This window comes from Pelodiscus sinensis, chromosome 13, assembly GCF_049634645.1.
Source record: "Pelodiscus sinensis isolate JC-2024 chromosome 13, ASM4963464v1, whole genome shotgun sequence".
NCBI lineage: Eukaryota > Metazoa > Chordata > Testudines > Trionychidae > Pelodiscus > Pelodiscus sinensis.
In genome coordinates this window covers 27343509-27357031 of record NC_134723.1, presented here as the reverse complement: position 1 = coordinate 27357031, position 13523 = coordinate 27343509, and the positions used below count along the sequence as shown (strand labels likewise).

General features: G+C 41.2%; 1 protein-coding gene across 1 annotated transcript; it reads left to right on the top strand.

The window, feature by feature from the left end:
• The first annotated feature begins 1246 nt into the window (after positions 1 to 1246).
• SERTM2 (serine rich and transmembrane domain containing 2) lies at positions 1247 to 12113 on the top strand. Its single transcript, XM_025178043.2, has 2 exons — positions 1247 to 1712; positions 7949 to 12113. Exon 2 carries the CDS (start codon positions 8556 to 8558, stop codon positions 8832 to 8834), a length of 279 nt encoding a protein of 92 aa, XP_025033828.1. The 5' UTR covers positions 1247 to 1712; positions 7949 to 8555; the 3' UTR covers positions 8835 to 12113.
• The last annotated feature ends 1410 nt before the right edge of the window (positions 12114 to 13523 follow it).

Here is a 13523-nt window from a genome sequence, read left to right as displayed (position 1 = left end):
GAGAGAGAGAGCGCTCGCTGAACTGGAATTTATCTACAAATCTGACACTGTTACCTTGGGCTCGAATAAAGACATTAACTGGTTAATGCACTACAAAGCCAATTTGCCCTCTGCCTTTGACATTCACATTTTCATTTCAAAAGCTAGAAGTCAGATACATCCAGCCCACTTAATTAATTTAAATAACCTGGGTCCTGCAGTTGACTTCTTTTGCTGTTATATATATTCTTAGAATCTGTTATTTCCACTCCAACTCATCTGATATAGTGGGTCTTATCCATGTAAGCTCGTGATCCTATATATTTTTGTTTGTCTCGAAGGCTTCATCTAGACTGCAAGTCTCTTTCAAAAGAAGCTTTTTTGAAAGATACTTTCGAAAAAAGCCTTTTTTGAAAAAGAGCATCTAGACTACAACCAGTACTTTCGAAAAAGCAAGCCGCTTTTTTGAAAGAGAGCACCCAGGCTGTCTGGATGCTCTCTTTAGAAAAAGCACAGTTTGCATTACATAGCACCTTTTTTCAAAAGAACAAAAGGCGTTCTTCCTCCTAAAACAAGGTTTTCCATGGTCAAAAACACTGCCGCATTTACTTTCGAAAGAACACGGCAGCAGTCTAGATGCAGGGGAAGTTTTTTTGAAAAAAAGCCATTTTTTCTAAAAAAAACCTGTACTCTAGACACACCCAAAAGCTACGTCTAGACTGCAAGCCTCCTTCGAAAGAGGCTTTTTCGAAAGATACTTTCAAAAAAGCTTCTTTCGAAAAAGAGCATCTAGACTGCAATCTCTTCTTTTGAAAAAGTGAGCCGCTTTTTTGAAAGAGAGCATCCAGGCAGTCTGGATGCTCTCTTTCGAAAAAGCCCTGTTTGCATTCAAGAACGCCTTTTTTTGAAAGAGCACTTTTGAAAAAAGGCGTTCTTCCTCGTGAAATGAGGAGTACCACCGTCGAAAGAAAAGCTGCGTTCTTTTGATTTAATTTCGAAAGAACGCTGCTGTAGTCTAGACGCAGGTGAAGTTTTTTCGAAAAAAGGCTACTTTTTTTGAAAAAACCCTGCAGTCTAGACACAGCCTAAGATACCACAGGCCACTCGTTTCCATAAGTTAACCAAATTATCCTCCAAGGTTAATTCTTGCTTGCTTCATTTTTAGCAGAATGGTACAAACAGCAGCACTGGTTTATAGCCAGTGGACTCTAAAGGGTTAAAGACAGGCTTGCACAAACTTTGCTTTCAGTATAGCTTGCAGCCTCTTTGCTCTTGGTCTCTCCTCCCTCTCTCGGTACTGAGGAGACGCAGCAGCAGAGCTGGAGAGCTACATTTCCATCTAAAAATCTAACTGCCTACAGCAGTTGAAGAAGGGAACTGCTAGTTAAGGCTATTTTCATTCAAGTGTTCAGGCACATGAATCGAAGATTCCCCGCACCCTCCCTTGCTGAATGAAGGAAGGAGATCGAGATTTAGGCTGTTAAATCAATCTGTCAGCTGGCAGCTCAAGAGCTGGAGTAAGTCACCTCTGCCTGACTTAGGCAGCGAAACATTTACTTCAAGAGCAAAGAAGGAGAAAGTGCACTTTGCATGCTTGTTCAAAAGAAGGTATTTTAGCTCAGCAGTAAGACAGCAACTATTTCTTCCAGAGACCCAGCTAGGAGGGGGAGATGTTCCTAGACAAACTCTCAGCAAATCCAAGGTCTGCTCCAGATGCTTGAATGCTAGGAAAGGTAATTATGCTTTTTTAATTCTTTTTCTACATGACACAACTCTGATGCTTTGACACATTAGTTTACACTCTGGCTTCAAAACAAAAATATATCATTTGCCAGTGAAAGAAGAGACCCCTCCTCCCCCCAAATTCCCACTAGGGAAAATGCAAGAAATTAATGCAAGTGGTGGTTCAATGACTGAGCTTATTCAACATTTATTTGTAATGCATAACTTATAACGCACTCTGTGCGCTATACCAGGCATAAGCGCTGGAACAATTTGTGTAGCAGGGGTGCTGGGAGTCATTGACCCAAACTGTAAACCCTAGATATGATGGAAACCCTTTCAAACTGGGAGTGCTGCTGTACCCCTAGCACTCCTAGTTCCAGCACCTATGATACCAGGGTCATTCTGCTTCTGCCAACCAGGCAACACATACGGAACTACAAGCTAGGAAAGCCCACGTTAGTGGTTTCAGATTGTGGCTCTTAATGTTATAACTATCCTGTTCAATCCTGTTCCCATCTCTCTGTGGTGGTTTTAGTACTGGCCAAAGCAGCTACCAACAGCTGTCCTCGGTTTCAGAGATCTTTTGCAAACGATTAAAACTTATACTGAGAGAGGAAAGTAAAAGAAGCATCTAAGACAGGAACATTTACTGAAGAGCATTTCCTTCAGCATTTCCTGTTTTTATCCTAGCTATACTGTCTGTGTTGCAGGGTTTGAAAAATCAATATTTCTCTTCTTTTGCTACATAAGCAAGGGATGGGGTGAGAGAGGACTGGGTCATTAAAAACAGACACTCCTGAGCCTGCTCAGACCCCTCAGCTCCTATTGGCTTCATCCAGAGGTGAATGAGTTCAGCACCTGGTCCTGCTATCTGTCTGTTATGTGTTGTGAGGGAAAGTGGTCTGAGGTAATTATATTTTAAGCCTCTATTTCCATTATTTTTATGAAGCTATGTAGCTTGCTTCATTTAAATAATTTCTCAAAGTTATTACAAAACTGTTATGACAACTCTCTGTTTGGACTCAGCGGGCCTCCTATATTATCATCAATGGGAGCATTACCACCCACCATATTTCCCAAGTAAGTCAGATCCTGTTCTGAATAAACAAATATTGATCAGCAATTTAGATCTTAGGGAATTTGGTTTATATTTTGGATGCACCGCATTTTAAGAAAGGTCTGTTGGTCTGACGATTAATTTGGAGGCTCCCAAAGCAGGGGTAGGAAGGTCTTTGCCTACTTAGTTCTGAATCCGACAGTTCAGATCTTAACAGCTTTGGAAATTGGATTTGTGCAACACCTTTGTATATTAGATTTGCTTACCTGCTGTTAAACATGCCCACCTTCCATGGTGAGCTAGTAGGATGAATCTGCTATAGAAAATAGCTTGAAATTCTCTTCCTGAGTTTTTTCTGCCAACAACAGTTTTTTGTAAAACTAAAGCGCGTGTCCAAGGAGATTTGCACAATGAAATGACTAGCAGGTATTTCCAACAATTTTTATATTTAACAGTAAAATTCTCTTTTGCTGACCATGGTAACTGAATACTTTCTGGAAAAGATATAGGTAATTTCCCTACTTCAACAGTCCAGTTGAAACTGAAGTGTCCTGATGTTACCTGCAATTCTATATTAATCAGACTAAAAATAATACAAATCCATGCTAAATCTCCACTATTAATCTTTTACTTGTATTAATTCAAACTCTGAGCTTGGAATTAACTGTTGCACTTGAACTCCTAATGTGCTTAGCATTATGCAGTCTAATTTTCAGAAGTATGTAAAGCCATTAAGCCACTTTGGTCTTTAGGGAGACTTCAGTTTTCTCTACCAGCTAACAACACAGCTGCAGAAATGGGTAAGGACAGTGCTCTGCACTTTACTCATAGCATGCGCCAGACTACATATTGATTGCACTTTGGCAGTGACTGAGAAATCATATAGCATCAACATAGGTGTAATTAAACAAACAAGCTCCCTCTATACCTTGTATTTCCTATTAGCTACACAGAGCAAGTCTGCTCTTCATGGAGAAAATTCATGCTTTATTCATGGAAAGTGTGGAAATAATGAGTGAAAAAAATTACTGCCCCCACCCACTTGGAACCGAACTCCACAGCCTCATTCTTCAAGTCCTCTGCCACAGCTTGTGGGTTAAAATTGCAATGGCCATCCCCACTATTACCACACCAACGTCATTTAGCATATGGTGTCAGCATCTTTTGGGAACACTGATCTCTTGGCCCTGTCCCTGCTCGCCATGTTGGCCCCTGTGGGGACAGCACTGAGCCTCTGTGGAACATAAGGGAGTGCAGTATTGTGGGACCTTGGGCAAATTGGAGTGGGAAGGGGATCAGCTCCAGGTTCCCAGAAGAAGCAGGATTTCAGATGGAAGAGGCAGCATTAGTGGCCCCAGTAGTGACTTATTGCCAGGCCCCAGGTCAACTGCCTCCTTCCCCCTGCCCGTTAGCATCCCTGAGGGAGTAGTTCTAGCATGGAGCTCTCACATAGTGCAATCTGCTCTTGCGAGCAATCTCCACCAATGTGAACTTCACCCTAAGTACGTAGGCATAGTGGATATGGATTTATTTGTATTATCACCTCTCAGATTTCTCCTTTCATAGTAAGGATAAGTAGACATGCCTCAGACTAAGAATGGAAAAGTACTGAGTATTTTATAATGTGTGAGCTGTGTTACTAATGACTTTGTTCTAGAGAAAGACAGCCATTTTATATCGATGTATTTGAGATGGTCAAAATCATTAGAAGTGTAAGTCACACAAGCCTTTATGTACCCTATTATACATATAAAGGCTTATGAGGCCCATATTTCCAAAGTTACCCATGATTTTGGCTGCCTCAAATTTTGGGTGCTCAATTTGAGACAACATAAAGCAGTCTGACGTTTAGAAAGCACTAAGCACCACCCCCTGGCAGCCCTAGCCCCTTTAAGACATCAGTTTGGGTTCTGCAACCCCACACAGAATATCACTAGCAATTTTTGAAAATCTAGGCCTTGGTATTTACATTCTGGTTTTCCAACAGTGTTGAAGTATTAAAAAAAAACATAAAATGATTCTCTCTGGTGCAACTGCACTAATTCCAGTGGAATTGCATCAGTAGTGGCTTTGCCCAAGACTGCTTGGACAGGTTAATAAAAATGGAAGAAATTTGGAAAGAAGAAGAAGAAAAAAAGGTGGGAATCCACCAAAATAGCACAACAATTCCTGCTTTCAAAAGTGGATTTCAAAAATTGGAAGTGAAGGTTGTCATTGCACAGGTGTAGACTATACAGAAGGCATTACTCAGGATTTCCACTGGTGTGGCACATCTGGCCCGCAGACTGCCCTTAATTCAGTTAAAATAGTATGTGCCAATGCCACATAAAACCAGATTCAAATGCAGGGATCACAATGTGCAGAATTCCAAGAGATTTGTTTGTATGAGAGGGAAGTCTGGAGAGACCAGTGGAAGATGGTTCCTATACTGCTTTCAAAGGGGAGTTTCAAGAACACCAAAGGGATTTAGGTGCACAAGTTAACTGACTTTTAAAGAGACTTTGTCTCTTAAATCTTTGAGGTCCTTTGTGAAAATTTCACCTTTCATTCCTAGTGCCACTCCTCATACACCAGTCCCATGGGAATACAACTTGCTGGGGATGTTGCATGCTTAGTCCCCAGGGAGTAGCACTATTCAGCAAGAACCACAACTACCCTGTCCCTACCCTTAACCAGGTCCACCGTGAAGTAACATTCAATAGACAAAGAAAAATTGTGCGGCACAAATATTAAAGTTAATACTGACCTGTAACAGTCTGCCCATTACAAATACCATCAAATTCCCAAATGGCTTTATTCCACTTTTTCACCCCTCACCTCCCATCCTGGGGCACGTTGGGGGATGGTTTGGGGCCCGTTCAGTCCCTGGCAGAACTTATAACAGCATGCTATAACCATGCCCCCTCCTGCCTCCACACCCCAGAGGATTACTCCAGGGCAGACGTGGGGAACCTTTTTTGGGGTCAGGAGCCAATGACCCACAGAAAAATCAGTCAGGGGCCACACACAAGTGAAAAACAAAAGAACAAAACCCACTTCCCACATTCCCCTTGCACACCAGAGTCTAGGGGGAGTCAGGCTTGTAGATTTTGTGTACTCCAGCCCTGTGGTGGGGCAGTGAGGGGGATGGAGCGCCAGTATGGGCTCTCCAATGCTGAGGGAGAGCTTTAGTCTTGAGGGCCGGATCCAGGTAAGCCAGGGGCCGCATCCGGCTCCCAGGCCTGAAGTTCCCCACTCCTGCTCTAGGGGGATTCCTAGCTAACTGTTTAAACCTGCAGAACAGCCCAGTTTGACCATTCTGTCATCCGGCAGAATATGGCCCACTGCTCCTTACAGTATGGCTGTTTCTAGACTGGCCAGTTTTTCCAGAAAATCAGCCACTTTTATGGAAAAACTTGTCAGCTGTCTACACTGGCCGCTTGAATTTCCGCAAAAGCACTGACGATCTCATGTAAGATTGTCAGTGTTCTTGCGGAAATACTATGCTGCTCCCGTTCAGGCAAAAGTCCTTCTGTGTGAAACTTTTGCGCAAAAGGGCCAGTGTAGACAGCTCAGATTTGTTTTCTGCAAAAAAGCCCCGATCGCAAAAATGGCGATCGGGGCTTCTTTTGCGGAAAAGTGCGGCTAGATTGGCACGGACGCTTTTCTGCAAAAAGTGCTTTTGCGGAAATGCGTCCTGCCAATCTAGACGCTCTGTTCTGAAAATGCTTTTAACAGAAAACTTTTCTGTTAAAAGCATTTCCGGAAAATCATGCCAGTCTAGACACAGCCTATCTGTTTTAAACCGTTTGAAACCAATGGGAATCCTAGCAAACGCTGTGGTGATGTGGAGACAGTGTGTTCAGCCCTTCACTGTTAAGCCAGTTAAGTGGGAATACTGAGGACCCAAGGAGAATCAGAGCCAATTTTCCCTCCAGAGGAGAATGAGACACAGACTTGTAGGTAGAACTGGTAAAAAGACAGAACTGTTTCCCTCTGAAAATGCCTTTAGGTCAAAATTAAGGCATTTCACTTTGCTTTGTTTCAATAATGTTGAAATATTTTCTTTTAACTTTATTTCATCTAGACTTTTACATTTTAATATTTAATGTGTTCAGATTAGATATTTTACCTTATTATGTTTAAGCATTAATAAAATGTTGTTACCTCACTAAAACAAAACATTCTGATGTTTCCTAACCAATTGTTTTGGAATTTCTGTTATATCAGACATTTTTCACTGTTACAATTTGGAACGAGTTCAGTTTCTGAAATGTCAGAATTTCCCACAGGATGGAAATCTCTTTTCTGCCCAGCTTTGTTTGTGGGAGGGAAAGGAGTACCTGCATACAGGATCCAGTCGACATGGGTAGAGCCCTGTGTAGATACAAAATTTGTATCCAGATCCATATCTGCAGACATGGATATAAAGTGGATAGCCTCAAATTTCAGGGTTTAATGAATGGAAATTGCCTATCTCCTAGAACTGGAAGGGATCTTGAAAGGTCATTGAGTCCAGTCCCCTGCCTTCAGCGTAGGACCAAGTACCATTTTTGCCCCAAATGGCTTCAGCAAGGATTGAACTCACAACACTGGGTATTTAGCAGGCCCCTGCTCAAACCACTGAGCTATCCAAATTTATAACCATAACCGCATCTGCAAAAATGAGCCACAGATAGCCACATCGTCATCCCTAGATATCTGCAGGTTTGCAGAGCTCTCTGTACATGGGCAGTGCTTCAGCAGTCTTCTTCACAATGCACATTGGACTCCCTCTGCCAGTAGCATCTGAGTTCTCAAGTTACAGCTGAGATGAGACATGCAGAGCTTCATGTGTGGGAAGGCTGTGGGGTTTGTATCTTTTCCCCCATTGGTTTTAGTGGCCCACATCTGTATAACCAGCGGGTATTTCCCTAACCCAAAGCACAGAATACTAGAATAGGAAACAACAGTGAATTATGCAGGGTAACTCTATGCTTCCTGTAAAGATATAAAGAACTTTTGTAAATATGTAATGCTCTTCCAGATTGCCAAATGACTCAAAGACCATATTAGTGAATTCAGTTAATACCACTGCAAATACAATGCTCTAATAGTGATTGGATCAGATATTAGTTTCATATTATCCTTCATCTCTGTCAGGCTGGGTTTGATGAGAGTACAGTATAAGCTGGGTTTGCTAATGCTTTTGTTCTCTTTCTGTTTTAGAAAGGCTGAGTTTTTTACTGACCAGAATGACAGATTCAGTTCATTGTGGAAAATGGAAAAGAGCCCATTTGTTCTAACTCTTTAATCTTTAATCGCTGACACTCATCATTTTGGAGAGTGGAGATCATCAACCATATTAGCAAGAGATAAAACAAGCTTGCCAGATCACCTAGGAATAAATCACCCACAATGTACTAAGCTGGCAGAAAGTTCACTTGCGTTGTTCAGAAAGGAAAGCCTGCGTAGAGCTAAGCCTGATAGCTACTCAGATCTATCAGTTCTAGAAGAGGACTAAAGCATTTTCACCTGAAGAGAGCTGAGCAAATTAAAACTCTGAGACAGCATAAGGAGGTATAAATAAAAAACAATCTCTAACAGGGGCATGTGAGAAATGACTTCCAAAGGTTCCTATAAAACAATTTGCTTAACTCAAGTGGAGCGAAGATCTCACAACCAACACAGTTGTGCTTTCTCTACAGAACTCCCATTAGAATTCATCCCACTTGCAGCTGTGAATCCCCTTTCTGGATTTTCTTCATTAAATGGGTGAAGTGATGCAACATTTTAACAGAGAATAGAGAAAATGGACAAAACCTGAGAGTGCGCAATGACTGATAACTTTAAATACCGTGGGAATCTTACAGGCCGTCTCTACTTTCCAACCCAGGCTCCAGAAGACGACACAGCGGCAGATAAATATGCCAATCTGTATCTGTATGTTGGATTGTTTGTGACTCTCCTGGCAATCATTCTTGTACTAATCTTCACTATGCTCTTTCGCCTGAAGCACGTTATTGCCCCAATGACCACCCCAACAGAAAGCACACAGACTGTACAGGAGTTTACAAATGTTGAAATGATAGGCAGGATTCCTAGCACTCGGTGAGACAGAAGCAAGAGATGTGTGGATCAGGAAACACCTTTTGTTTGGCAAAATATGCATGTCCTTTGTGGGGAGGGGGCTCCACCTGCTCCCTCTGCTCTACACTGTACTGTGTATGGATCAAACATATTCAGCATCTAAGGCAATATCATTTGACTGACTTGTGAATTAACAGTCGTAAGATATACGATAGACTTAGGCCCCTGAAGACTGCAAGCAAGATGTGCTTAGAGATTTGGTTTCTATGTGACAATGGAGCACATGTCCTAAATAAAATCTATACTGCAGAAGCTTAACTGCTCTCAGGGGAAACTCAGCTCCTCCTGAAAAGACTTCATGCAAACAATAAAAGCTACTATAATGGCAGCCAAAAAAACTTACAAGAATGTTTTCTGAAAGATGTATTTGCTGAGTTATCTTCCCTTCTATTATTGGAGCAAATTCCGTGCCTGATAAGAGACTTGACTCAAAGTTAATTTGTGGCACAGGCTTGAAGAGCCCACAGGGCGCACACAAAAAATGAACAGTGGTGTGAAAATCCCTAGACATCCATCGCATTCAAGAAGGAAAATCTTAAATGGTGTCTTTTCCACTTGGAATAGCACATTTGCAAAATGCAATTTTGCAAATATACAAGTGTTCCTGTTAAAAGGCCAATATGCGTCATATGTTAGGGCTGTTACTTTCAGACATTAAGAATCGAACAGTGAATAGTGCATTCCAATTATCAGAAAGAAGTAGTGCATTCAGAATGAAGGAAAATAAAAGATAAAGGTGCGTGTATGAAACAAGCAGCATGAGTCATATTCAGCAGATACACTGCCTCTGACCCTGCCTTTCCTTTGCAGGAATTGCGTTCCCGACAACTAGGTTCATTTCTTTCAGCTTTTCTAGTATCACTCAATTAAAGTACCAGTTAATGTTAGCAAATTAAGTGGACATTGTCAACAGTGATAGGTCCAAATTCAGAACAACTTTTTCTGTCATCTCCATGTAGGTTTTTTCCTCAGAAACACACCAAAATTTTCAATACTTTTCTCCCAAGGATAAGGGCTAAAGAAGAAGGGGAAGGGAAAAGAATGCCAGGACCCACACTGCAATAATAAATCAGCATGCACAGCTCTGTACTCTGAAATGATCCTGAATGACCAACTAGTGTGCACACAAAATGAAAGGAGCACTGAAATTGGAGAGCAAGATTCCAACTGAACAACTGGAACAGTGAGGGAAAAAAATCTAAAAATATGAAACAATATGCTGGGAATGTCCTTTTAATGTCTCTCTATGTAAACATACAGTACCATATGTAAAAAAATGATTTTCTTCACGTGAATCAGAAAGATGACAACCAAATACAGCATATCACTTCTGTTGGTCCACTATCTCTTGTAACAAGACTTTAGGGGTGGAATAATTTTAAACTCGTATGTACTGTGCAGGTGCTTCCCCATGGATTTTAACTAGCACAGCCTTAACCTCTTTTGCTCCTGTCTAAATCTAGCCTAGTAATAAAGCTCCCTGATGCTTTCCACTTTATATACAATCATTTGCCAACTCTTTTCCCTCCAAGGGCCTGGAAAGTGCAAACTCCACACACACAAGCAGCTAAAATTAGCAATGATCCTGACTCCACAAACCTTAACAAGAACTAGTTCTTCCAATGATTCAGGTATTGTATTTTCTTTCCCTTATGGGGCTGTTGTTCAGTGGGTTGTTTTTTATTAAGGAGTCTAGCTTCTTTATCTATGGGGAAGAACAAGAGGCTAAAACTACACTGGTCATGACCTGTCCACAGGAAGGATTAACATTATTGTCGCCGCTATTGTAACTGGATGATTGTTTAAAGACTCTCCATATAAAATAGCACCTTTTGTACTCAACATACTACAGAAGATGCAGGCTCAACATGGAAAACAGTTAGTATAGTAACTATGTAAGTAAACATAACATTCAGTATACTCTCAGCAATATCTCCTCCACAGCCTTGGACGTTAGAATGTACTTGCCTGGAAGAGAAATGTAGACCAGGTCACAGATTATCCTGTGCTCTGTACTATGAGATCATCACTAGATCATCTACTAGACAAGATCTTGACTTAACAGCACCTCTGAAGGATGGGACTTGCCCTGTTGTCGTGCTGCTGCATCCACACTGGACAGGCATCCTGACTGTACTTGTAGGATTTAAACCTCAGATTGCTACTAGCTGAGCCAGGCTGTCATGTATGTTTAACAATGTAAAAATAGGCTTACTCGATACAGTTTTATTCAGCAGCAAGAGCACAGAATACCGATTAAAATATGTATTTACCCAGTGCAATTGTAAGTCTACTGCCATCTTTTCTCTGACCTTTTTAAAAGTGTACAAGAGAAGTTGGATTCTTACCACTCCTCTACCCAATTAATAGCCTCTGAGACAATCACAACCACCCATAGGAGGAAAAGTTTTACTGCCTAGAAACAGATGGAGCTGTAGATATGTCTATTTAATGAAGATATTTTTGTACAAATTACAATAACAAATTGATTTGGGGCCCAATACGGATAGCAATTAATTTAGTAGCAGATTGGGGTCCTTCATTTTTCTGTTAAAGTATTTTAATTCAAAAAAGTACTCTTTCAAACATGGATTTAAAAATGTTATTGTAAATGAAAAGTTGAACCATTTATATTTAATCATATATTATATTTGGGCAGATAATATATTTCTATACAGTACTGCCAGGAAAGGCAGACAGAGCTGTCAACATATAGTACTTTTCCCTTCCAAAGTTTTTTGACTCCCTTATAGGCTATGCCTACACTGCAGCTTATTTCTGGGATAAAAATTATTCTGCGTCCAAGGAACACATCCGCTTTTCTGAAAAATATTTCAAAAAAGCGGACGCTTTCTTTCGCCATCCCTGTAAACCACGTTGTACGAGGAAGAAGGGATGTTCCAAAAGAGGAGGTTTTTCTGAAATCTGGCTCCATGGTGCCAAATTTTGGAAAAGCCTCTTCCAATAGAAAAGCAGAGAAAGATACACAAATTGTGGTTCGTGATTTGAGTACTTTTTCCAACTTTTCTTTGTAGTGTAGACACAGCCTCAGATAGCAAGTAGCTACTCAGCACAATATGCCCTATACCCTTGAATGCTCCGTCAATAGGCTATTTCCATAAAATCTAGATATATATTTTTGTTAGAACATATTCATACTGTATGTACTGCTTTGTCTTTTTCAAGGTTAAGAAATGTTAAAGCCTACATTTCTCAAAGAAACAAATAAAATATGTGTTCTCCATTTGTTGACTTATTCCTATTTGTAATTTTCAAGAGCACAGACCTTCTGGGAGAAAAATGCTAATTGGAATTTGCCTTTGTGGTCTATTGGAGTTGGCAGGATTCAGTAGGCTTTGGTATTATTTTGGTTATGTTGAACAACAACTGCAATTTAAGCACTGAGTTGCTGAACCTGTAATGCTGGGATCTCATTTCACTACCTTTTCCCTCTACAAGTTTTATTTGTTTGCTTGCCACTTGTCCATCTGCCAAAAAATTATTTTTATAAAACCCAAGAGAAATACTGTAAATCAATTCTGGATTATCTAGCTGCTTTACATTATTACCATAACGGGCACAGGGCTAGCCACTGAGAGTGGAGCCCATGTGGAGGAATAACACATTCCTTTGGTGGTCACTGATTTCATCTGAATCACTAGAACAGCTGGAGTAAGGTACTACTAGGGATGAATTGCAAGCGTGAGAATAAGGGATCACAAGGACTACCCATATTCTGTGTGGTCTACCTGCTTTGGAAGTGATCTGCAGAGGCTCTGGCAATCTAGAGCGAAGGATCAGGCTTTACTGACTGAATCCTACTTTAGTTCTGGCTTTACTTCTGGCAGAGGGCAACTATGCATTGCTCCTTCCTTAGGCTGGATTTAAGGTTACAGTCCAGCCTTGTTGGAATCGGATAACCTTACCCAAGCCCACAATAATCAGGAACAGAAGCCATCACAATTGTCCTTAATAGTTCCCCAAAGTTCTTGCATCACATTTAACCTAAAGCAGGGCTATTCAACACCTCTTTGTTTGCGGCCCGCGGTGACGTTTGGGTTTATGCAGGGTTCAACACACAGCCCGTGGGTGGGATCCTTTGAACATGGCCTCCATTGGGAACATGTTCCACGATAGCAACGTGTCTCCCAGGTGGGGTGAGCACTGAAAGATGCAAGCAGATGGATTGGCTGGAACAGACGGGTACAGGGTGTTGGCATTTCTAGCCCCAAAGGAGGAGGTGCCACGAGCACATTGTGGGAAGTGCTTTGTATTCATGCCTGTCAGTGTGAAAAATGCTATTTGCATTTATAGTTGCATTTATATGCAACCACACTTAAGTTGCAGCCCTTAGCATGTGCTGTGAGTATCAACTCCAAAGTTGAGTAGCCCTGGTCTAAAGGTTGCCAGAAGTCCTCCCCTTGGCTTCCCTTTCTCCTCCTCTGCTCCTCCCCTAAACTGGACATAATCTGACATGTAACTTTTGTGTGGGATTTATTCTTCTCTTTCTATCTGCATAGCTCGCATCAACATTACTGATTGCACTGCATTAATAAATCTGTTCCAACCTATTCCTTTAGTGAGGACTAGGTTGGAACAGGTTTACAGTATGCTTTTAAATAAGCAGACATCTTCCCATCATCACAGAGCTCCA

What these genes read in the sequence shown, in the direction of transcription:
- SERTM2 (XM_025178043.2), top strand. Translation starts at nt 8,556, where the DNA reads ATGACTGATAACTTTAAATACCGTGGGAATCTTACAGGCCGTCTCTAC.